Source organism: Coregonus lavaretus (genome assembly GCF_964263955.1).
Source record: "Coregonus lavaretus genome assembly, chromosome: 34".
NCBI lineage: Eukaryota > Metazoa > Chordata > Actinopteri > Salmoniformes > Salmonidae > Coregonus > Coregonus lavaretus.
The window spans coordinates 21,622,236-21,645,967 of record NC_140021.1 but is presented as its reverse complement, the minus strand read 5'-3'; the positions used below and the strand labels follow the sequence as shown (position 1 = coordinate 21,645,967).

The following is a 23,732-nucleotide window of genomic DNA, read 5'->3' as shown; positions in this document are numbered from 1 at the left end:
ATTAGCAGAAACTTAGCTGTGGTACAGTATAACCGGTGGTAAATCTCTAAAAGAAAACATTCATGCAAAGTTCAGTTCCAGGTAGATATTTTTAGCTTAACAAAACATCAGAAAATTAATGAAAATTCCCTCTTAGGAAAGCAGCAGTGACTTTCTTTTCCAAAAAGGATTTATGTAAATGATATAAAAAGAAAATAAGAGAACTTTCAAATTTCATTTTGTTTGTATACGTTATACTTTTCAGTGGGATTGGAGTGACTTCGTAGTGATAGTTTGTGCCTTCAACAATATGCATTTGTAAACCTGTACTTCCCAGGCAGCATTATATCTGTCTGGAAACCACACAGTGGAGTTATTTATGGGATTTGTCCAGTAGTCATTTTATAATATCATTACCATCAGAAGCTAAAAGTAACCCAGAGCCAAGTTAAATATCTGTTTTATTTTAGGAGTAAGAACAGTTTTTTTCTTCTTCTTCTTAGCGGTATAGACAGACATTTGTACTTCAGGAAGATTGAGACTTTCATAAAGCAACACATGAATGATCTGTGTTGTGTTTTAATGGTTATTTATCTAAGGATATTTACCCAGAGTGCTAATATGTGTGCCTACACTGCATTCGGTTTGAATGTCTTATGTAATGTACTAATATGTATACTAATGTGTATATATGTGTGCCGGTGAATACACATACACTATGCCATGAGTTGTGTTTTTGCTCGCTGCAATGATGTTATAATGATGTTAACATGTTGCTTGCTGCAATGATTTAAACACTTTAGATGAGACTTGTGTTTGTGGAGTAGAGTATGTAAACAGTTGTTTTTGTGGCAAGAAACAAGGCATGTACAGTAGCCCCCACAATAGTATATGCATTGGTTGAAGCCCAATGTTTTAAATTGAAATCTCCCTACCATCATATCTAAGCCAATATTACACCAATGTCAATGAATATGTGCAAATCAACTTGATTGGAGGTACACAACACACTCCCAGCCTCTCATCATGTGCCGTCCGGCCGTTACCGAGAACCGCATACCGGATTTTTAACAGGGTCGTTAGCATTAGGAAAGAATTACCTAGCTCAATATCTAGGCGTCGGATAAGAACGAGACTGCAGCGTCCATAAAGTGACCATTGTACTCGCCACCTTTTCGGACTGAATAAGTTTGTAGGGAAAACAGTTTTGATAAAATGTATAATTTACTGCCCTCACCAACACTGTACTACCTTTTTGTAGCATTTCTGAGAATGCTAACATCCTTTCAGCCGAATCTCATAGTTCTAAAACCGGACCAAAGCACTTGGGTTGCGCAACAACAGCGCTAGTAGCTACCTAACACCAGTCGGATGAGAGGCAATCTAGAAGCAAAGGAAGCTAGCTATATTTTGCTATGGAAGGTTTTTCACATGGCTAAAGTCATCTGTGTAAACTGTTGGCCTTGACACTTGCATGTAATCGGAGCACAAACAAATAAGCTTAAATAAGATGGCGGACGTCCTTGGCTGCAATTGCCAGTTAGCTAGCCAGTAACGTTAGCTAGCTAGTTACAAGCCAACAAGGCTGTAACATTAGCTGTATGGACAAATGGCGATGTCAACAACAGTTCATAGTCAACACCAAACTTTGGGAAACTGCCAGGTTGCTAATGTATAATACATGCAATGGGCATTGCTCATCTAATGTTACACTAGTCAACCTGGCTTACTTAGCAATGTAGTTAGCTAACGTTACAGCCCTTACCTTATGCATTGATTCAGTACGCTCCCTCCTCTTTAAAAAAAATACTTTAACCAAGTAAGATAAATAAATGTTAAATCAGTACTGAGTGAATGAACAACAACAAAAGCTTCCTTTACAACAAAAGCTTCCTGTCAAGATAATGCATTCATGACATGGTTTGTAGCTTAAGCGTTAACATCACCGCCATGGGATCTGAAGGTCCTGGGTTCGCCTCTCTGAGAAGAAACGTATTCTCTTTATAGTGTTGACACACCCCTCCCAGTCCCGACACACACCGGCCCGCACACGCACGCACGGTGTGTGCTTATTTTCAATTATTAGGTGGCTCTTAAAAGAGCATCATTGAATGGCAATGGACGGGGACTGTGGTTTTTACTACAGCGGCCTGTTCAATTCAAGCATCCCATTGGTTCCTGCATAGCTACCGGTGTTGCCTCCAGCCTGCTGTGTGAGTCCTCCTAACTAGCTAGCACACAGTGTCCTTCACTCCCGCCTGCCGAACACCTGCCATCGTTAACATACCTTCTGAAACAGTGCCTGACAGGCAGGGGCGAAAGACACTGTCTACCTGTGTTCTAGCTAGTGTTAGCTAGCCTGCCTGCTGTGTACCAGAGTCCTAGTTAGCTAGCTAACTAGCTAGAAACCAGTGTTCTTCACTAACGCCTGCCGAACACCTGCCCTTGCCATCGTTAACAGACCTTCTGAAACAGTGCCCAACAGTCAGGGATGAAGGATACTGTCTACCATTGTCCCTAGCTAGCTACCTACCTATGTTGTCACCCCCGCCTCTTCTTCTGTGGGGTTTATCGGCGGTTGGCATCCAACGTTATGGCACGTTACTGCCACCTACTGTACTGGAGCGCTCTCGCCTGTGTACCGGAGTCCTAGCTTTTCTAAAAATGGACCACAAGAAGTATAAAGAGGGGTTCCTGCAGATGCAGGAATACCCACATGCAGGACCAACCCGAATTGTGGGCCGTAATTGAACCCTACTCCGTCTTGCTACTACGGAGGAGAGAGGGGTGGATACTGGAGAGACCAACTCTCAAGGAATACGTTGTTGCCCTCATCCGTCAGATGCACTCCACCCCTATGGTACATCCCAGGGACACACTGCTTAATGGCTGGGTGGTGGATTGTGTTCCCTGAAATGTGTATCATGCTGGGCCCACTCTATGCACTTGGTTATCTTCTGGTGCCACTGGAACATCCAGCTCCTCCGCTGCGCGATATCAGAGAAGACCACCGTTGTCCCGTTAAACATTCTGATGACCACCTCTAAATCCGCACATCTGCCGCACCAGTGCCATCCCGTTGGTGTATCCCAAGTCGTCTCCCCCGAGATGGATAACTAGGATGTCAGGGAGAGAAGTAGCACAGGCCCTCTGCTGGCGCAGAACACCAAGCAATATGTGCCACTTCATGCATTGCTCTCCGAGCCACCTAATATGACAGTCAATAATGAATGTACAGTTAATAGTTAATGGGTAGGCGACATGTTGATTATTTTGTGTATTTTCCAACAGCTGTTTAAATTAAATAAATACTAATAACTACATTATTTCTGTTGCCATTTGCCATTATGGTGTATTTTTTACTTTACTTGTATTGCTGTGTTATGCTGTATTATAATGTTGTATAATAATGTTGCATAATCACCTTCCGGTATGAAAACCATGGAAATTAAAAACAAAAACTATCTTTTAAGTGAGAGGTAGGAATTGGTCTGAAGCCGAAAATGAAAGGAAATTGACATGAGCACCACAATGCCTACTCAACTCAAGCTCTACCAAGGTTTTCCAGCACACAGCTTTGACCTACTACAGTAGCTATGTTGGTCTATTACTTCAAACAATGTGTATGCAGGTTGCTTAGGATTCAAATCTTCTCAAACAGCCTAATTCATACTCTGCATACTCTGGGGCGGCAGGTAGCTTAGTGGGTAAGAGCGTTGTGCCAGTAACCAAAAGGTCGCTGGTTCTAATCCCGAGCCGACTAGGTGAAAAATCTGTCGGTGCCCTTAAGCAAGGCACTTAACCCTAATTGCTCCTGTAAGTCGCTCTGGATAAGAGCATCTGCTAAATGACTAAAATGTAAAATGAATAATGGAATTCACAGCGTCCTGCTATTAAAATAATCTATATATACTGTATATCATTAGGCTGTATATATTTTTATAAATAGGCCTATTGTAAATGTGTATTATTATAGCGTAACCATCTTTATTGCAAAAATAAATACAAATACACACATAACTTTAAGATGCATATTATTTTAACAGAGGTAATAAACTGCCCATTGATCAGCACAGCAATTGATAAAACAGGACCATGTTTGCGAAACAAGTGTTTCTGAGCTTATGTCAATATTACACAGGTAAGCTAACTGTTACAGAAATCAACAACATTTCACTTAGAGCCCCCAAAAGGCTAGGGCCGGCTCTGACTGCATATGTGGATATTGATGTGGGTACGCAGACCTGCGAGCCACTGCGGCCCCTCATGATGAGTTCAAATTTTTTGTGTCCACCACTTCCATCAAAGTTGGAAGTGGGGGACACGGTATCGGTCTCTCTCTGTGTAGATTGAAGAACATACAGTATAGTTTCCATACCACATAATTACCATCAATATGCACTGTAGGTAACCGCAAGGTATTTGTTTTACAAGCTGAAGCCAAACTGCCTCATTAGCTAGAATTAGATATATGGTAACTAAACAGTTCCATACAATATGCTGTCCTACTTATTATCCTACTTTGTACTCTGCTGTTTTTGATAAAGCATTGACGATTAGTATCTTAATTGTAAGTGGCTTAAGTGATGATTAAAAAATAGATATATTTAGGTGCCACATTTATTAATATGTTTATTACTTAGCAAACCACACTGAAAGGTTGTCTATTGTGTAAGTGTTTACTCTTAAAATGACTGCTAGAATGTGGTCATTTTTGTTGCATAGGTGGCTTCTTCATTTTACTGCCACATAATAACACATTAGATGATCCCTTATTTGTCCCTAATATGTATTTTTATATATAAGCATTAGGATATGCCCCTTAGTCTATATCATCTTATAACAATGAGATTACAGTATATTTTGTTTTATGTCCTGAAGTAAAGTAACTGATAGCCCCTATTTATATAAAGATGTGGCATACATGCATGCAATAATTTTAGAATAAAACAACCATAGATGTATTATGTGTATATTAATTTCCAAGTAAAATGTAAGATGTTGCATAGAGCAAGGTGATGTAAGTAGGTGTCCTGATTTACCCACCCGTCTAGTGAGCTCCACCGTCCATCCACGATGATGACACTTTGTTTAACCCTTGTTGAGGTTGTCCACCCTCTGCTGGTCAGTAGCAGAACTACAGACCCCATGTTATCGCATGAGAACCCTTTTCCTAATTACCTCAAGTTCTCCTGCTGTGCAAAGAGCCAGTGTCAGTCACTACCCTCACATTAACCTAATTTCTACAAGTTAAGCATTATTTGCAAGAGCTTTGAACAGAGTATTCAGCCATGTTAACATGTTATAAATTCTTTTTCAGAAATAGTTTCTTAACTACCAGGAAAAAATATAATTGCTGATAGTAAGCCTCAGACTAAAAGGGAAAATATAAATACAACAGTTTGAACCATTATTTTGGAAACCCATAGAAATTAAGTGGGCTACTTCTGCACCAGACAAAGTCATTTTCACTATGAATGTCTGTACATATTTCCATACTTTTTAAATTAAACAACTTTTTAGTGACAGAATATACCACAAAATGTTTGGACGCCTGACACAAACTGTATTATTTCACTAGCCGCTACAAGACAGCAGGGCCAGTCATATGCTCAACATTTTATTTTATACATGATCCTATGTCCAATATGAAGTAAGAGAGAACCACCAATCATTCTTTCCCTATTCCTTACCCATAATGGACTTGGCAGTAGATGGCTACATTTTTCTTCATCTGTACCCTACATGGCTAGTCTGCTTCAGAAACGACATAATAGTATAAACCACATGAATCCTCCGGGATGTGGCCTCTGCCAAGCTGGTTGATTCTTTCTTACACCGACTGAGGTCGAGGAACACAGACAGTAGGAACACAGACAGTAGGAACACAGACAGTAGAAACGTAGACAGTAGGAACACAGACAGTAGGAACACAGACAGTAGGAACACAGACAGTAGAAACGTAGACAGTAGGAACACAGACAGTAGGAACATAGACAGTAGGAACATAGACAGTAGGAACACAGACAGTAGAAACGTAGACAGTAGGAACACAGACAGTAGGAACGCAGACAGTAGAAACGTAGACAGTAGGAACACAGACAGTAGGAACGCAGACAGTAGGAACGCAGACAGTAGAAACGTAGACAGTAGGAACACAGACAGTAGGAACACAGACAGTAGAAACGTAGACAGTAGGAACACAGACAGTAGGAACATAGACAGTAGGAACACAGACAGTAGGAACACAGACAGTAGGAACACAGACAGTAGGAACACAGACAGTAGGAACACAGACAGTAGGAACACAGACAGTAGGAACACAGACAGTAGGAACACAGACAGTAGAAACGTAGACAGTAGGAACACAAACAGTAGAAACGTAGACAGTAGGAACACAGACAGTAGGAACACAGACAGTAGGAACACAGACAGTAGGAACACAGACAGTAGAAACGTAGACAGTAGGAACGCAGACAGTAGAAACGTAGACAGTAGGAACACAGACAGTAGGAACACAGACAGTAGAAACGTAGACAGTAGAAACGTAGACAGTAGGAACACAGACAGTAGGAACATAGACAGTAGGAACACAGACAGTAGGAACACAGACAGTAGGAACACAGACAGTAGGAACACAGACAGTAGGAACACAGACAGTAGGAACACAGACAGTAGGAACACAGACAGTAGAAACGTAGACAGTAGGAACACAGACAGTAGAAACGTAGACAGTAGGAACACAGACAGTAGGAACACAGACAGTAGGAACACAGACAGTAGGAACACAGACAGTAGGAACACAGACAGTAGAAACACAGACAGTAGGAACACAGACAGTAGGAACACAGACAGTAGGAACACAGACAGTAGGAACATAGACAGTAGGAACACAGACAGTAGGAACATAGACAGTAGGAACACAGACAGTAGGAACATAGACAGTAGGAACACAGATAGTGGCTCCACTCCACCTGTCATAGATACATACACACACACACACACACACACACACACACACACACACACACAGGTTATTACCTTGCTGTTTGCACTTAGTTGTATCAAGCAGTGAAGGTTTCAGACATTTCTGGTGGTGAGGAGGTCTGAACAATTACATCGGGGAGACAAAAGCACACTTTTTTTTTTAAATGGGTGATATCAGGTTAACACCTTTAATTAAATGTTATCCCTCAATGTGTTTAATTGCTTGTAAAGTAGTTTTTGAGTCCAACAATGATATTGGATAAGTAGATACATCTTTTATACAATGGTCTCTATAATTGACCTGAGGAATTACCATTGAGTTGTTGATCAATGATGATCATCCGTCCTGCGTGTCTGGTGTGAATTCCAAAGCAACCTTAACACGTAAATTCCCTTTATGTGATGTTTACTTCCCAAGGCTTACTTAGTGTCTGTTGCTCTTGCTCAGTTTGTAATGTATGTGTCTGAATTAACGGACCATAAGAAATGCTTATTTTATATATTGGTAATTGACTACATTCACCAGATCATCAGAGTATACTGTATTTATGAATGCTGAATCCCCTTCATTCTTTCCCTGCTTTGTAATGTGAAATATTTAAAGATATTTTTCCTCTGGATGTAATTTATGAGGACATTTAGTCATCTCTATCCTTATTGCCAAATCCCGCTGGTAGTGAAATGTCTTGAGCAGTGGGTCCCTCCCCAGGTTTGGAGCAGATGTGTTCACCTGGGTTTAAACTACTATAAACAAAACACATAGCAGCCTAACCTCTGCAGTCTTCCCTGTGATCCCCCCTATTGTGACAAGTGTAAATCTATTCAGTATTGTTATTTTCTGTGGCGAATCACAAATGCCCCAAAGTCACATAAATACTGTAGAAAAATGTTCTCATCATGTTATGTAAACTCTAGTCTTTGGTTATGTTTACAGTTTTTTCATGTGTCTTTCATAAGCTGTAGTCTTTAGATGCAGACAGAGGTTGCTTTCCAAATGGCACCCTATTCTCTTTATATTGCACTGCTTTTGACCAGGGCCCTTATGATTGTGCACTATATAGGGAATAGTGTGCCATTTGACAGACAGTGGTTGAGTTGTAGGCTATCTGCCCCCTCTGCCTGCACATCTGCCCCTATCATGCTAGCTGGAGGAGAGTCAGAGACATCCATCATAACAGATTGTCAGATGTTGTCAATGTTTTAAAGAATGCCTACAATACTTCTAGACCAAAGCTAACAAAACTGGAAGCATATGATCTTTTCTCTCTGGTATCAGTTCTAAACATAGCGTTTTGTTTTTACAAGGTATGATCGTAGCTTCATTGAATCCTTTGAAGAGTGAGAAGTGGTGGTGTGGACTAAAGAAGAAGTAGATACACTGCTGTTAATAGACAAATGGTTCACATTTAAGCCAACGTCATAATATGGGGAACACATGTGCCCATTATCCCACTCCCAACAGTGTTTCAGGCTACCTCTTTTTGAGAACTCCTTCATATCACGGTTCACCCAGATACAGTGATTTAACTGTACTCCCATAACATGAACTGCATAGAACATACTGTTATTCATAGTCGTTTTTTTCCGTTAAATAACTCCTCTTTCTCACTTTAATACGTTCATTACATAAGAGGTTTGAGTCTTCTCTGCGTGGGTATAGTAATCTGTCTGGGATGGTCCTGAGTCTGAGATGTTTATGAAGTGTGTAACTAATAAGACGACTTGCAGTAGTGCCCTAAGAACTCACTGATCTCTAGGTCTATCTGTGGTTCATTTCAAACAAGCGCAGCAAGAAAAAATAAAACAATAAGATTTTGATTGTTCACTTGCCAGGAGATTTTGACTTTAGGATGCCATGTCACATTTCAAAGTCGTGTAACACATCTAGTATTACACCAGTTTACTGCTGTATTTTCTACCTACTGCGATGAACTGCTGTTTCAATCTGGAATTAGATGGTTTTGTTCCGTCATGATCTAAACTATACTGAACAAAAATATAAAAGCGACATGTAACAATTTCAATGATTTTACTGAGTTACAGTTCATATAAGGAAATCAGTCAATTGAAATAAATAAATTAGGCCCTGATCTATGGATTTCACATGACTGGGCTGAGGCCCAGCCAATCAGAATGCGTTTTTCCCCAGAAAAGGGCTTTATTACAGACAGAAATACTCCTCAGTTTCATCAGCTGTCCGGATGGCTGGTCTCAGACGATCCCGCAGGTGAAGAAGCCGGAGGTCCTGGGCTGGCGTGGTTACACGTGGTCTGCGGTTTTGAGGCTGGGACGTACTGCGCAATTCTCTAAAACAACGTTGGAGGCGGCATATGGTAGAGAAATGAAAATTCAATTCTCTGGCAACAGCTCTGGTGGACATTCCTGCAGTCACCATGCCAATTACACACTCTCTCAAAACTTGAGACATCTGTGGCATTGTGTTGTGTGACAAAACTGCACCTTTTATTGTCCCCAGCACAAGGTGCAACTGTGTAATGATCATGCTGTTTAATAAGCTTCTTGATATGCCACACCTGTCAGGTGGATGGATTATCTTGGCAAAGGAGAAATGCTCACTAACAGGGATGTAAACAAACATTTTAGAGAAATAAGCTTTTTGTGTGTATGGAACATTTCTGGGATCTTTTATTTCAGTATTTCTATTTGTTCAGTATATTTCACATCAACAGAAGATACACTGCAACAAGAAGACACAATACAGACTAAGTAATAATAATAATAATAATATGCCATTTAGCAGACGCTTTTATCCAAAGCGACTTACAGTCATGCGTGCATACATTTTTTTTTTTTGTGTATGGGTGGTCCCGGGGATCGAACCCACTACCTTGGCGTTACAAGCGCCGTGCTCTACCAGCTGAGCTACAGAGGACCAAGTATCTGACAATGGCAATTGTTGTATCTACCTTCCGCCAACTTTTCCTTCTTTATGCATGTACTGCCACACTCAATCTCAACTAAATTGTTTGGTTATGTGTTACACTGTCAACCCAATCACCTATCATTATATAGGTCAGAGAATGACCCCAGTCACCAGTGTTGCATCTTTACATTATTTTGTACACATTGCACTTAAGAAGCAATAAACCCAAATCGGCTCAATATCCTGTTCCCATATATTGAGGCACTTGAAGTGAAATCAAAGAACATATTTTTTTTACCCCCAAACCACTTGTTTGCTTAGTAGTAGTTACTAAGTAGCTAATTGGGTAGAAACAAGCTTTGAGTTATTTTGTGTGTGTATAGCAACTGTCAAAACAGAGTGTCTTTTGAAATGCTAACTCATTATTATGTTCAATCAACATTTCAATGCTAATTTTTCTCTTTTATCTTTAACGTAGGTCATTGTCTATGGTTTCTGGCCACAGGCATCTTAGTAGACAGAGTCAGTGCTATTCCGTATCAAATAGTTTCTCTCCACCAGTGTTTAACCATCACAAAATAACCCCAGCAGGCATGGTTAAAGAGGGGGATCAGTTGAGAAAAAAGAGAGGGGGAGAAAAGTAGGGAAGGAGGAGAGACACTGTGTCCTCATTTTTCTAAATGTCTCTTTAATTCTTATTTTCTCTGTCTGCTGTTTCATTAATTTATTCATTGGTGTCATGTTATTATTATTTCAGGGAGGCAACCAGACGGCCACTGTGATTGCTCTGTGCTCCATGAGGGATTTTAATTTAGCCCAGGAGACGTGCCAACTGGCCATCCGGGATGTAGGTGGCCTTGAAGTCCTCATTAACTTGCTGGATACAGAAGAAATCAAATGCAAAGTGAGTAGCCCTCCCAGTCCCTGCTCCCTGCCAAGCGGACCTGGATGCCCGCGGGGGGAACAGAGCCACCCCTGTGCTGTGTGTGCCAGCCTAGTGTTTCAGATACCCAGAGTACTGACTGGAGGCCCTTTAAAGACACAGGGTAGCAATTAGACTCCAATAGTCCTAATGAGATGTGTGGATGCTTTTTATACAGCATGCCTTTATATTGAACTCTTTAGAAACTGCTGTCTATTTTTAGGGGTCACGTTTTGGGAGTTTACCTAATGCTCTTTATTTGTGCTCTTGTTGACAGATGTTTACCCTATGTTGTTGACATTGGCTTTGCAGTTTTTCTTTATACAAGCCAATGTTTTTTTCTTGCTAAGGAGATTTAGTGAGATGTACTTTGTGGACTTACCATCTTTGTGCATGATTTAGATTGGCTCTCTGAAGATTCTGAAGGAGATCAGCCGTAACACTCAGATCCGCCGGGCCATTGCTGACCTGGGGGGCCTGCAGACCATGGTGAAGATCTTGGACTCCCCAGACAAGGACCTAAAATGCCTGGCCGCAGAGACCATCGCCAACGTGGCCAAGTTCAGACGGGCCAGGAGGACAGTCAGACAGCACGGAGGGATCAAGAGACTGGTGAGTCTAGTGGGAAGATACATACTGCACTGCACTGAAGCACAGAAAAGCATAGCCTTGCACAAGGGAACATAATACTAATGTCATTTAGACAGGCACTTTGATCCAAAGCATTGACAGTGACACATAAATATATGTGTATATGTGACCCGTGCGGGAAATGAACCCACAGCCCTGCTGATGTTGCCAGCAGCATGCTCTAACGAACCCACTACAGAGCCAATTTGGAATCACATGCTGTAGTAAAGCAGAAACTTAGACAATATAGTCCAATATAGCCAAATCATGGCTCCCCACTACAGAACTCCCCACACAGCACAGCCCAACCCAGCACAGCAACACCCAGCTCCTCACAGCGCTGGCTCTTCTAACTACCTCCAGTTTCCATACACTGGGTTCCTGCATACACGCCACCCTCACCCCTCCTTTCCCCTAATCTCATGTCACAAAACATCAAAGTGAGTCGGGGGGCAACAGATAGAATGTCCTCTGACATCCTTGGATCTGAGTTGATGTTTATTGACAGAGCGACCTGTGATTAAAGCCTGTGGGCCTTGTATATTTATCCTCAAGTTCCAAATCGGATGTGCTCATTGCAGTCATTGCAGGGGAGAGATTAATTTCACGCTAAACTACAGACTGAGACCACCTTTGAACTGCATAACATGTGTAATAGCTTTGCCTGCTCTGTCTCAGTGGCCGTGCAGGAACTATGGCTTAACACAGCCCTGACACACAGACTGAAGGTCATAAAGGGTCACTCTGGGATTTCAACATCGTAACATCAACACGCAGACCTGCTCTTTTTCCACATTCTGAATATCTGTTTTTTTATTCTGTCAGCCCCCATAGTAATAGGATTTAATGATGCACCTAATCATGGCCAACAACTTTGCTATTCTCGTTTAATACATTGCGTCAATGGAAACCACAGCTATCATTAAAGCATTTCCTGTGGTTTTCACATTCATTGAACAAATCAGACATTACTTTCGCATTGTCTGATATACATTTTATTTGATGCACACTGGATCGTTGAGTGTGTGTGTTCTCTGTGTGTGTGTGTGTGTGTGTGTTCCCAGGTGGAGTTACTAGACTGCGTGCCTGACTCAGCGGCCCTGACAGAGGAGCAGGAGAAGGACGTGGAGGTGGCTCGCTGCGGGGCCCTGGCCCTCTGGAGCTGCAGTAAGAGCACCAGGAACAAAGAGGCCATCCGCAAGGCCGGGGGAATCCCTCTGCTGGCTCGCCTGCTCAAGTCTCCCCACGAGAACATGCTGATCCCTGTAGTGGGAACCCTGCAGGAGTGTGCCTCAGAGGTGAGGGGCTCACTATTAGGCACTGGCCAAAAGAAGTGCACTATGTAGGGAATAAGGAGCCATTTCAGGTATACTTCTGGTTTACTGGGCAGCCACACTGAAGAGGACCACCTAGTAATTCATCATTGCAAACCAAAACACTGTCATTGACTGCCTATGTGTTTTCCCTGAACGTTCATTTCCAGAGAAGTTACAGGATTGCCATCCAGACGGAGGGTATGATCGAGGACTTGGTGAAAAACCTCAACTGTGACAACCACGAGCTACAGATGCATTGCGCCAGTGCCATCTTCAAGGTAACCATGGTTGTGCCTCATGTTTAGAATGTTTTCAGTCCATCATAAATAAACAAAAATAAATTGAGGCTGGGAATGTGGACAATGCATAAGCATTAGGGCAAGAAGCATCCAAAAATATGTCTATCAATGTTTTATTAGCCCCCATGACATACTGTATCTCTTGCCTCTCTCCGTCTGTCTGTCTGCCTCAGTGTGCGGAGGACAAGCGTACCCGTGACCTGGTGCGTCAGTGCGAGGGCCTGCAGCCCCTGGTGACTCTGCTGAGCCAGGCAGACAACAAGCAGCTCCTGGCCGCCACCACCGGGGCCATCTGGAAGTGCTCCATCAGCATGGAGAACGTGGCTAAGTAACATTACCCCTCCCTCCCTCTCCCTCCACCCCCTCCCTCCCTCTCCCTCCATCCCCTCCCTCCATCCCCTCCCTCCCTCCCTCCCTCTCCCTCCATCCCCTCCCTCCCTCTCCCTCCATCCCCTCCCTCCCTCCCTCTCCCTCCATCCACTCCCTCCCTCTCCCTCCATCCCCTCCCTCCCTCCCTCTCCCTCCATCCCCTCCCTCTCCCTCCATCCCCTCCCTCCCTCTCCCTCCATCCCCTCCCTCCCTCCCTCCCTCTCCCTCCATCCCCTCCCTCCCTCCCTCTCCCTCCATCCCCTCCCTCTTCCTCCATCCCCTCCCTCCCTCCCTCCCTCTCCCTCCATCCACTCCCTCCCTCTCCCTCCATCCCCTCCCTCCCTCTCCCTCCATCCCCTCCCTCCCTCTCCCTCCATCCCCTCCCTCCCTCTCCCTCCATCCCCTCCCTCCCTCCCTCTCCCTCCATCCCCTCCCTCTTCCTCCATCCCCTCCCTCCCTCTCCCTCCATCCCCTCCCTCCCTCTCCCTCCCTCCATCCCCTCCCTCCCTCCCTCTCCCTCCATCCCCTCCCTCTCCCTCCATCCCCTCCCTCCCTCTCCCTCCATCCCCTCCCTCTCTCCTCCCATTATTATTACCCCTCATTATCACTACAGCCCCACTCAGACTGGAGCCTGACCAGCACCAGAGTTAAACTGTGTGTTGCTGGTCGTGATCCCATATTTACTGTAGTGGGGGGGGGGGAGTACTTTAGAGTGGGGCATGTCTTATGTCATTGGTAGGTTGGTGTAATTACTGTTAGCCTATAGAATTAGCCTGGCCTGACTTTGACAGATTACCCACACAGAAGTACAGAGATATCTCATGAGGTTTATTTTTGTTTTGACTGATGTCTATTTAGCATGTATTGAGTGGGCAGCCATAGGTGCTTGTAATACTCAGAATATGTTTGCAAACTTAGTGTCATGAGTCTGACGGGAATTTAGAGAGCTAACTTTAAAGTATGGGGATGGGTCTACAGTACATTCCAAAGGAAATCGTAGTGATAGCAGTTGGGATGAGGGTCGATGTGCTGCAATCACGTGGCGTCTTTACGAGACTCATTTGTTCATTTTTACATTTACATCATTTAGCAGACGCTCTTATCCAGACCGACTTACAAATTGGTGCATTCAACTTATGATAGCCAGTGGGACAACCACTTTTCTTCTTTTTTTCTTTTCTTTTTTTTCATTTTTTTCATATGGGAGTCTCACTTTTTCCTCTCCCAAAAGTTGTCACATCTCATCCTTTACGCTGTATCTGCCGAAGTGATTATTTGGACAAAATGTAAAGTTTTGCAGATTCACAGATTCTATTAGCTCTGATCTTTTATGTGACTGCAGGAGGAATGTGTTCTTTTCCACTGTTAACAAAAGATGAAGTAAAGTGTTGATTTTATAGACACCCAATGATGTGTTAGTCTAAAGCAGCTCTCCCATTAGTAATGAACATGGGCGGACTGAGAGAAAGCTGCCTAGAAAATGACTACTCTATAATGTCAGAAATGTAAGCTGACAGACTCTTAAATCATTTGTCATGTTACGGCATGCCCACGTTTATTTAATTGTCATTTAGTTCCCTTCAACAGTCAAACTTTCTGGAATCTTTCCTGGCTGGCTTTATTTTGCATGGGACGATTTTTTTAATCAGCAATTGTCCCTCAAAAATAAATAATGCCTAAAAATGTATTTTATTTGTCAGAGTGACTCAGGGGACAATGCAAGCCATATGCATTCATTTATACCACGGTAACCTCTCAATAAATTCAAGGCTTATTTTCAGAAACATAGCCAACAAACTGATAAGGCTGTGGCTTTTTTATAGGTTTTTACGATAAGAGTGGCTTTTGGAGTTTTATATGGTTTTATATGATGAATTAAGATATGTGGAAATGTCTAGCATCTGACTCAAAAACCCTGTAGGATTGAAAATTGCAGAGGAATTCTAAAAATAATAGTAAATGTCCCAGTAGCACTCACACCGGTCTCTCTCCACTTCATATTTCATAACTGACAAAATGATATCCTACATTTAGAGTCTAAGTTAATTCTTCCCAACTGGAAGCAAGTGCCTGTTGCCACAGTCAATTAAGCAATGATCCCATTACAGAAGTATGCCAATAACCCTCTCTTTAAAACAGGTGGATATAGATTACTGTCTCTGGTGCCAAGTTCATGATGGAGAACCAGACCAGTGGTTGTTGTCATAAACAAAAGCGAATGTTCTGTTTGCATAGAAAGAGGAGTATTGGATGACAACGTATTTAGTTATAAAGACTAAAGAATTCATACAGTAGAGAGGTCTTCAAGGAACAAAGTGAACCTTTCAGACTGTCTTTCAGTCCTCTGGCTAATAAACAAGCCTTCATAGTCAGTCCAGTTCTGATGCATATAAAACAACACAAAAATGGCAGAGCCTGGCACGGTGATAAAACAAGTTAACTACACTGGCAAGTAATGTGGCACCCTGTGCACTTGCTCCCATTACAGGCCACTTGTCTCAGCGTAATTGCTCATAACACTTTTGCTATGCAAAAAAGGGTCATAATAATAATAATAATAATAATAATAATAATAATAATGATAAATAATGATACCGATAATCACATGTAAAACCGCAATTGGTTGACACTTCATTGGCAAGCATCAGACCCTCACACCCATTAAGGGGAATTATGATAAATAACTAAAGAATCTATTCAGTGAGAGAGAGAGAGAAAGAGACCCAAAGGGCCGTAAAATCCGCTACAATGTTTCATTTAACGGTTACCTTCCTGTGTAGCGTTTGTGTTTTGTTTTTTGGACGGCTCGGGTGGTTGGTGTGAACAAAGGTCGAAATTTGGCCGTGGGTTCTCCAGGAAGGCAGGAGAGAAAACCAGCATGATGAAGAGTATAGCACTGAGTGTTTTAATGCACACTTACATTTGCGAGTGGATCTAGTTTTTTTTTAACTCTCCCAGGGTTATTTGAATAACATGTAAAAATGTCAAGGTCAGACGCAGGCTTGGAATGAAATGACCAAGCCATTACTGTCAAACAGGAAAGGCTGCAAACGGTAATAGTTTTTTTTCGAGAGTTGTTAAGGGACGTTGTGTTCATTTCAGAATCAATCATGGGCCGAGTGGTGTTTCGAGACAAAAATCGTTTTGGAATATATTTGACAGAAACAGTAATGAGAGGGAGTTTAGTCTTTTTTTTTATTCCCAAGTAGTAAATGAACAACTCAAACAGCTCTTGTGGCCAGTAGCAGACAGCGTGCTTTTGTGTGAGGGATCTTTAACATGGCGTGGCTGTACTGTACAGTAGGGATGTGTGGGATGCAGGCCTGAGATATGTGGAGTGAGAGGGAGACCTCCCCTAAAGCCCAGAAGAAGCAGCATGTGTTAGCTATTTTTCCTGATTAATGATGCATCAAAATAAGAGATGATTGATGTCCAAACAATATTATTATCTTCATAAATGAAGTGTGTTTGTTTTTAAAGCTCTACATCGTCTAAATGCCCAGAGATGAACATTTTCATAAGACCTGCAATATGGAGGGAGACTAGACCTATAGCCTATATGTATGAAAGGCCTTCATAAAAAGCCTCTCAAACCTCTTGTCTCGCACTAGGAACGTTTTGGACCGTTGTTTTGTGCAGATTTAAAAGCAGATTTATAGGTGCATTGATACGTGTCCCCTTGAACGTTATATACGGAAGTGTTATGGACACACACACAAGCGCTGTGTAAAAACTAAGCCCTGTAACAAAAGAATGAGGGAATAACTTTGCAATGGAAAGTGGTCCTTGCCAAGATCGCACTGTATTTGCCAACACAATAATGTTTGAGGTCAAGATTGTATGGTTCAGTTACAATTACTGGCTATCCATCCACTCCTCCTTCTCTTACCTCTGTTCCAGAGTCTATGATGAGCAGCAGGCCATAATTATGTATCATAATGATACTTCTTTCTTACCTCACGTTTCTATCTACAGAACTCTGCTCACCCGAGCTCTAGGCAATCCAGGCAGCAGTTCGCTCTCTTTCATTTTGAAGTGAGTTCCTTTTTCTGTTTAACATTAGGCTGTAGAATGTATCCTTCTGAAAGTCTCCCAGGCCCTTTATGATTCCCATTGAACGTCTTAGAGGGTCTCTTCCTTTCCCGTAGTCCTTGAAATGACTCTTTCACACAGAGCCACTTCTTAAAAACTAACTGGCTGTGGTATAAAACGACAGGCAGGCAGCATTCAAGTTCTATGCACCACCAATGTGAATGAGTGTGTTACTGTAACAGATGTCTTTACAAAAAGAGCAACACAATTCATCATAAAACTGCTACACAGGAGTCTCTCTTTGGTCCCTGTGTCTTTTGACAGGCTTGGAGCCAACTGTTTGTACGAGGGGCTGATTCAGGCAGCTTTGTGTTATGTTTCTTCTGCCATCTTTATTATGCAAGCTGGGATTGGCTGAACAAAAATAGACATGACTTGCAGTCCATTTATCAAAAGTTATGTGTGTAATTACAAGGTAATTCTAGGGCTGGGAATTGCCAGGGGCCTCACGATACGATATTATCACAATACTTAGGAGCCGATACGATATGTATTGCGCTTCTATCAAAGTTTAAAATTTTAAAGAACTGATTGACTCTCTGCTAGACACTAACAAAAATCCCATCATATCTGGCTCTGTGCCCGCTCTGAATCGTGGCATTGAACGCTTTAGCAGGATTCTTGCTCTTCACAACTGTCTACGTGATTATTGCAGCTCAATGGGTGTAACTTTTGTTGACAATTTCGAAACCTTTTGGAAATAAAACACGTTTTATAAGGAGGATGGGATCCACCAAAATCATTTTGGTTCCTGGATCCTTTCACAGCATTATAAGGCTGCGTTGAGACAATGACTTAGCAATGACCCAAGCCCAGCTCAGCTAATCCCTACCATTGTAACGCAGAGTTGTCAAAATGCTTCAGCAAATGTACATTACACCAGGGGTGTCGGTAGACAATATAAGTAACCTAATGTATGTCCCTCTACCTGCCCTGAATGCCTCTGCTGATCCTACAGCTATTGTATGCAGTAATAATGTCCCTAAGAACCAGATTTATACTGTTAGCACTGAGCCGGTGTGCCCGAGGAGGAAGTCCACTGTGTGCAGCTCACCCTGCACTAACATAAAGAACATGAGCACATCTACTGCTGCTAAGCTTCCCAGTAAAGCAATAAAAACAAGTAAGCACCCCAGAAGAAAAGTGCTCAAGATAGCCCACATTAACATACAGTGGGGAAAACAAGTATTTGATACACTGCCGATTTTCAGGTTTTCCTACTTACAAAGCATGTAGAGGTCTGTAATTTTTTATCATAGGCACACTTCAACTGTGAGAGACGGAATCTAAAACAAAAATCCAGAAAATCACATTGTATGATTTTTAAGTAATTCATTTGCATTTTATTGCATGACATAAGTATTTGATACATCAGAAAAGCAGAACGTAATATTTGGTACAGAAACCTTTGTTTGCAATTACAGAGATCATACGTTTCCTGTAGGTCTTGACCAGGTTTGCACACACTGCAGCAGGGATTTTGGCCCACTCCTCCATACAGACCTTCTCCAGATCCTTCAGGTTTCGGGGCTGTCGCTGGGCAATAAGGACTTTCAGCTCCCTCCAAAGATGTTCTATTGGGTTCAGGTCTGGAGACTGGCTAGACCACTCCAGGACCTTGAGATGCTTCTTACGGAGCCACTCCTTAGTTGCCCTGGCTGTGTGTTTCGGGTCGTTGTCATGCTGGAAGACCCAGCCACGACCCATCTTCAATGCTCTTACTGAGGGAAGGAGGTTGTTGGCCAAGATCTCGCGATACATGGCCCCATCCATCCTCCCCTCAATACGGTGCAGTCGTCCTGTCCCCTTTGCAGAAAAGCATCCCCAAAGAATGATGTTTCCACCTCCATGCTTCACGGTTGGGATGGTGTTGTTGGGGTTGTACTCATCCTTCTTCTTCCTCCAAACACGGCGAGTGGAGTTTAGACCAAAAAGCTCTATTTTTGTCTCATCAGACCACATGACCTTCTTCCATTCCTCCTCTGGATCATCCAGATGGTCATTGGCAAACTTCAGATGGGCCTGGACATGCGCTGGCTTGAGAAGGGGGACCTTGCGTGCGCTGCAGGATATTAATCCATGACGGAGTAGTGTGTTACTAATGGTTTTCTTTGAGACTGTGGTCCCAGCTCTCTTCAGGTCATTGACCAGGTCCTGCCGTGTAGTTCTGGGCTGATCCCTCACCTTCCTCATGATCATTGATGCCCCACAAGGTGAGATCTTGCATGGAGCCCCAGACCGAGGGTGATTGACCGTCATCTTGAACTTCTTCAATTTTCTAATAATTGCGCCAACAGTTGTTGACTTCTCACCAAGCTGCTTGCCTGTTGTCCTGTAGCCCATCCAAGCCTTGTGCAGGTCTACAATTTTATCCCTGATGTCCTTACACAGCTCTTTGGTCTTGGCCATTGTGGAGAGGTTGGAGTCTGTTTGATTGAGTGTGTGGACAGGTGTCTTTTATACAGGTAATGAGTTCAAACGGGTGCAGTTAATACAGGCAATGAGTGGAGAACAGGAGGGCTTCTTACAGAAAAACTAACAGGTCTGTGAGAGCCGGAATTCTTACTGGTTGGTAGGTGATCAAATACTTATGTCATGCAATAAAATGCAAATTAATTACTTAAAAATCATACAATGTGATTTTCTGGACTTTTGTTTTAGATTCCGTCTCTCACAGTTGAAGTGTACCTATGATAAAAATTACAGACCTCTACATGCTTTGTAAGTAGGAAAACCTGCAAAATCGGCAGTGTATCAAATAATTGTTCTCCCCACTGTATGTAGCTTAAGAAACAAGGTTAATGAAATCAATAATTTGCTAGTAACAGATGACATTCATATTCTGACTATCTCTGAAACTCACTTAGGTAATACCTTTGATGATACAGTGGTAGCAATACAAGTTTATAACATTTACAGAAAAGATAGAAATGCCAATTGTGGAGGTGTTGATGTTTATATGTTCATGTTAAATACTGTTGAAGTAATATGGCTACATGTTCATCTGCCTCACCTAAAGCCCATTCTGGTGGGAAGCTGCTATAGACCACCAAGTGCTAACAGTCAGTATCTGGATACCATGAGTGAAATGCTTGATAATGTATGTGATATCAATAAAGAGGTATACTTTCTGGGTGATTTAAATATTGATTGGCTTTCAACAGGCTGCCCACTCAAGAAAAAGCTTCAAACTGTAACCAGTGCCTGCAACCTGGTTCAGGTTATCAGTCAACCTACCAGGGTAGTTACGAACAGTACAGGAATTAAATCATCAACATGTATTGATCATATTTTTACAAATGCTGCAGACATTTGTTTGAAAGCAGTATCCAAATCCATTGGATGTAGTGATCACAATATAGTAGCCATATCTAGGAAAACCGAAGTTCCAAAGGCTGGGCCTAATATTGTGTATAAGAGGTCATACAATAAGTTTTGTAGTGATTCCTATGTTGTTGATGTAAAGAATTTATGTTGGTCTGTGGTGTGTAATGAGGAGCAAACAGACACTGCACTTGACACATTTATGAAATTGCTTATTCCAGTTACTAATAAATATGCACCCATTAAGAAAATGACTGTAAAAACTGCTAAATCCTTGTGGATTGATGAGGAATTTAAAAATGTTATATGGTTGAGAGGGTTGAGGCAAAAGGAATGGCAAAGTCTGGCTGCACAACCGATTGGCAAACGTATTGCAAATTGAGAAATCATATGACTAAACTGAATAAAAAGAAGAAGAAACTACACTATGAAGCAAAGATAAATGACATAAATAATGATAGTAAAAAGCTTTGGAGCACTTAAATGACATTTTGGGAAAAAAGGCAAACTCAGCTCCATCATTCATTGAATCAGATGGCTCATTCATCAGATAACCAACTGATATTGCCAACTACTTTAATTATTTTTTCATTGGCAAGATTAGCAAACTTAGGCAAGACATGCCAGCAACAATTGCTGACACTAAACATCCAAGTATATCTGACCAAATTATTCTAAGACAAGCATTGTCATTTTGAATTCCGTAAAGTGATTGTGGAAGAGGTGAAATAATTATTGTTGTCTATCAACAATGACAAGCCACCGGGGTCTGACAACTTGGATGGAAAATTACTGAGGATAATAGCGGACGATATTGCCACTCCTATTTGCCATATTTTCAATTTAAGCCTACTAGAATGTGTGTGCCCCCAGGCTTGAAGGGAAGCAAAAGTCATTCCACTACCTAAAATTGTAAAAAACCCTTTACTGGCTCAAATAGCAGACCAATTATCCTGTTACCAACCCTTACTAAACTATTGGAAAAAATTGTGTTTGACCAGATTACAATGCTATTTTACAGTAAACAAATTGACAACAAACTTTCAGCATGCTTATAGAGAAGGACATTCAACAAGCACAGCACTTACACAAATGACTGATGATTGGCTGAGAGAAATTGATGATAAAAAGATTGTAGGGTCTGTTTTGTTAGACTTCAGTGCGGCTTTTGACATTATCGATCATAGTCTGCTGCTGGAAAAACATGTGTTATGGCTTTACTCCACCTGCTATATTGTGGATATAGAGTTACCTGTATAATAGAACACAGAGGGTGTTATTTAATGGAAGCCTCTCCAACATAATCCAGGTAGAATCAGGAATTCCCCAGGGCAGCTGTCTAGGCCCATTACTTTTTTCAATCTTTACTAATGACATACCACTGGCTTTGAGTAAAGCCAGAGTGTCTATGTATGTGGATGACTCAACAATATACATGTCAGCTACAACAGCGACTGAAATGACTGCAACACTTAACAAAGAGTTGCAGTTAGTTTCAGAGTGGTTGGCAAGGAATAAGTTAGTCCTAAATATTTCTAAAACTAAAAGCATTGTATTTGGGACAAATCATTCACTAAACCCTAAACCTGAACTAAATCTTGTAATAAATAATGTGGAAGTTGAGCAAGTTAAGGTGACTAAACTGCTTGGAGTAACCCTGGATTGTAAACTGTCATGGTCAAAACATATTGATACAACAGTAGCTAGGAGGGGGAGAAGTCTGTCCATAATAAAGCGCTGCTCTACCTTCTTAACAGCGCTATCAACAAGGCAGGTCCTACAGGCCCTAGTTTTGTCACACCTGGACTACTGTTCAGTCGTGTGGTCAGGTGCCACAAAAAAGGACTTAGGAAAATTGCAATTGGCTCAGAACAGGGCAGCACGGCTGGCCCTTGGATGTACACAGAGAGCTAATATTAATAATATGTATGTCGATCTCTCCTGGCTCAAAGTGGAGGAGAGATTGACTTCATCACTACTTGTATTTATGAGAGGTATTGACATGTTGAATGCACCGAGCTGTCTGTTTGAACTACCGGCGCACAGCTCGGACACCCATAAATACCCCACAAGACATGCCACCAGAGGTCTCTTCACAGTCCCCAAGTCCAGAACAGACTATGGGAGGCGCACAGTACTACATAGAGCCATGACTACATGGAACTCTATTCCACATCAAGTAACTGATGCAAGTAGTAAAATTAGATTTGAAAAACAGATAAACACCTTATGGAACAGCGGGGACTGTGAGCAACACAAACATAGGCGCAGCCACATGCATACACACACAATAACATAGGCACTATACACACATGGATTTTTGTACTGTTGATATGTGGTAGGAGTGGAGTAGGGGCCTGATGGCACACAGTGTGTTGTGAATGTAGTGTAATGTTTTTAAAATTGTATGAACTGCCTTAATTTTGCTGGACCCCAGGAAGAGTAGCTGCTGCCTTGGCAGCAACTAATGGGGATCCATAATAAATACAAATGCAAAGTTTATTGGTTGCGTACACAGTTTTGCAGATGTTATCGCAGGTGCAGAGAAATGCTTATGTTTCTAGCTCCAACAATGCAGCAACGTCTAGCAATACAATGACTATACACACATAATCCAAAAGTAACAACAAAAAAATAAGAAATTAAGACGAGCAATTTTAGAATCCAGAATATAAATAAATATACAGTGAGGGAAAAAAGTATTTGATTCCCTGCTGATTTTGTGCGTTTGCCCACTGACAAAGACATGATCAGTCTATAATTTTAATGGTAGGTTTATTTGAACAGTGATAGACAGAATAACAACAAAACAATCCAGAAAAACACATGTCAAAAATTTTATAAATTGATTTGCATTTTAATGAGGGAAATAAGTATTTGACCCCTCTGCAAAACATGACTTAGTACTTGGTGGCAAAACCCTTGTTGGC

The 23,732-nt window shown here is 41.9% G+C and overlaps 1 protein-coding gene across 1 annotated transcript in view; it reads left to right on the top strand.

The window, feature by feature from the left end:
• Positions 1–23,732, top strand: part of odad2 (outer dynein arm docking complex subunit 2) — a gene marked incomplete at both ends in the record, with an annotated part of 91,988 nt that overhangs the window by 28,097 nt on the left and 40,159 nt on the right. Inside the window, 5 exons of the mRNA XM_084152270.1 lie at positions 10,608–10,754; positions 11,175–11,384; positions 12,467–12,700; positions 12,886–12,996; positions 13,191–13,345. Of these exons, the coding sequence (XP_084008396.1) occupies positions 10,608–10,754; positions 11,175–11,384; positions 12,467–12,700; positions 12,886–12,996; positions 13,191–13,345 (857 nt within the window). The remainder of the gene's footprint in view (positions 1–10,607; positions 10,755–11,174; positions 11,385–12,466; positions 12,701–12,885; positions 12,997–13,190; positions 13,346–23,732) is intronic.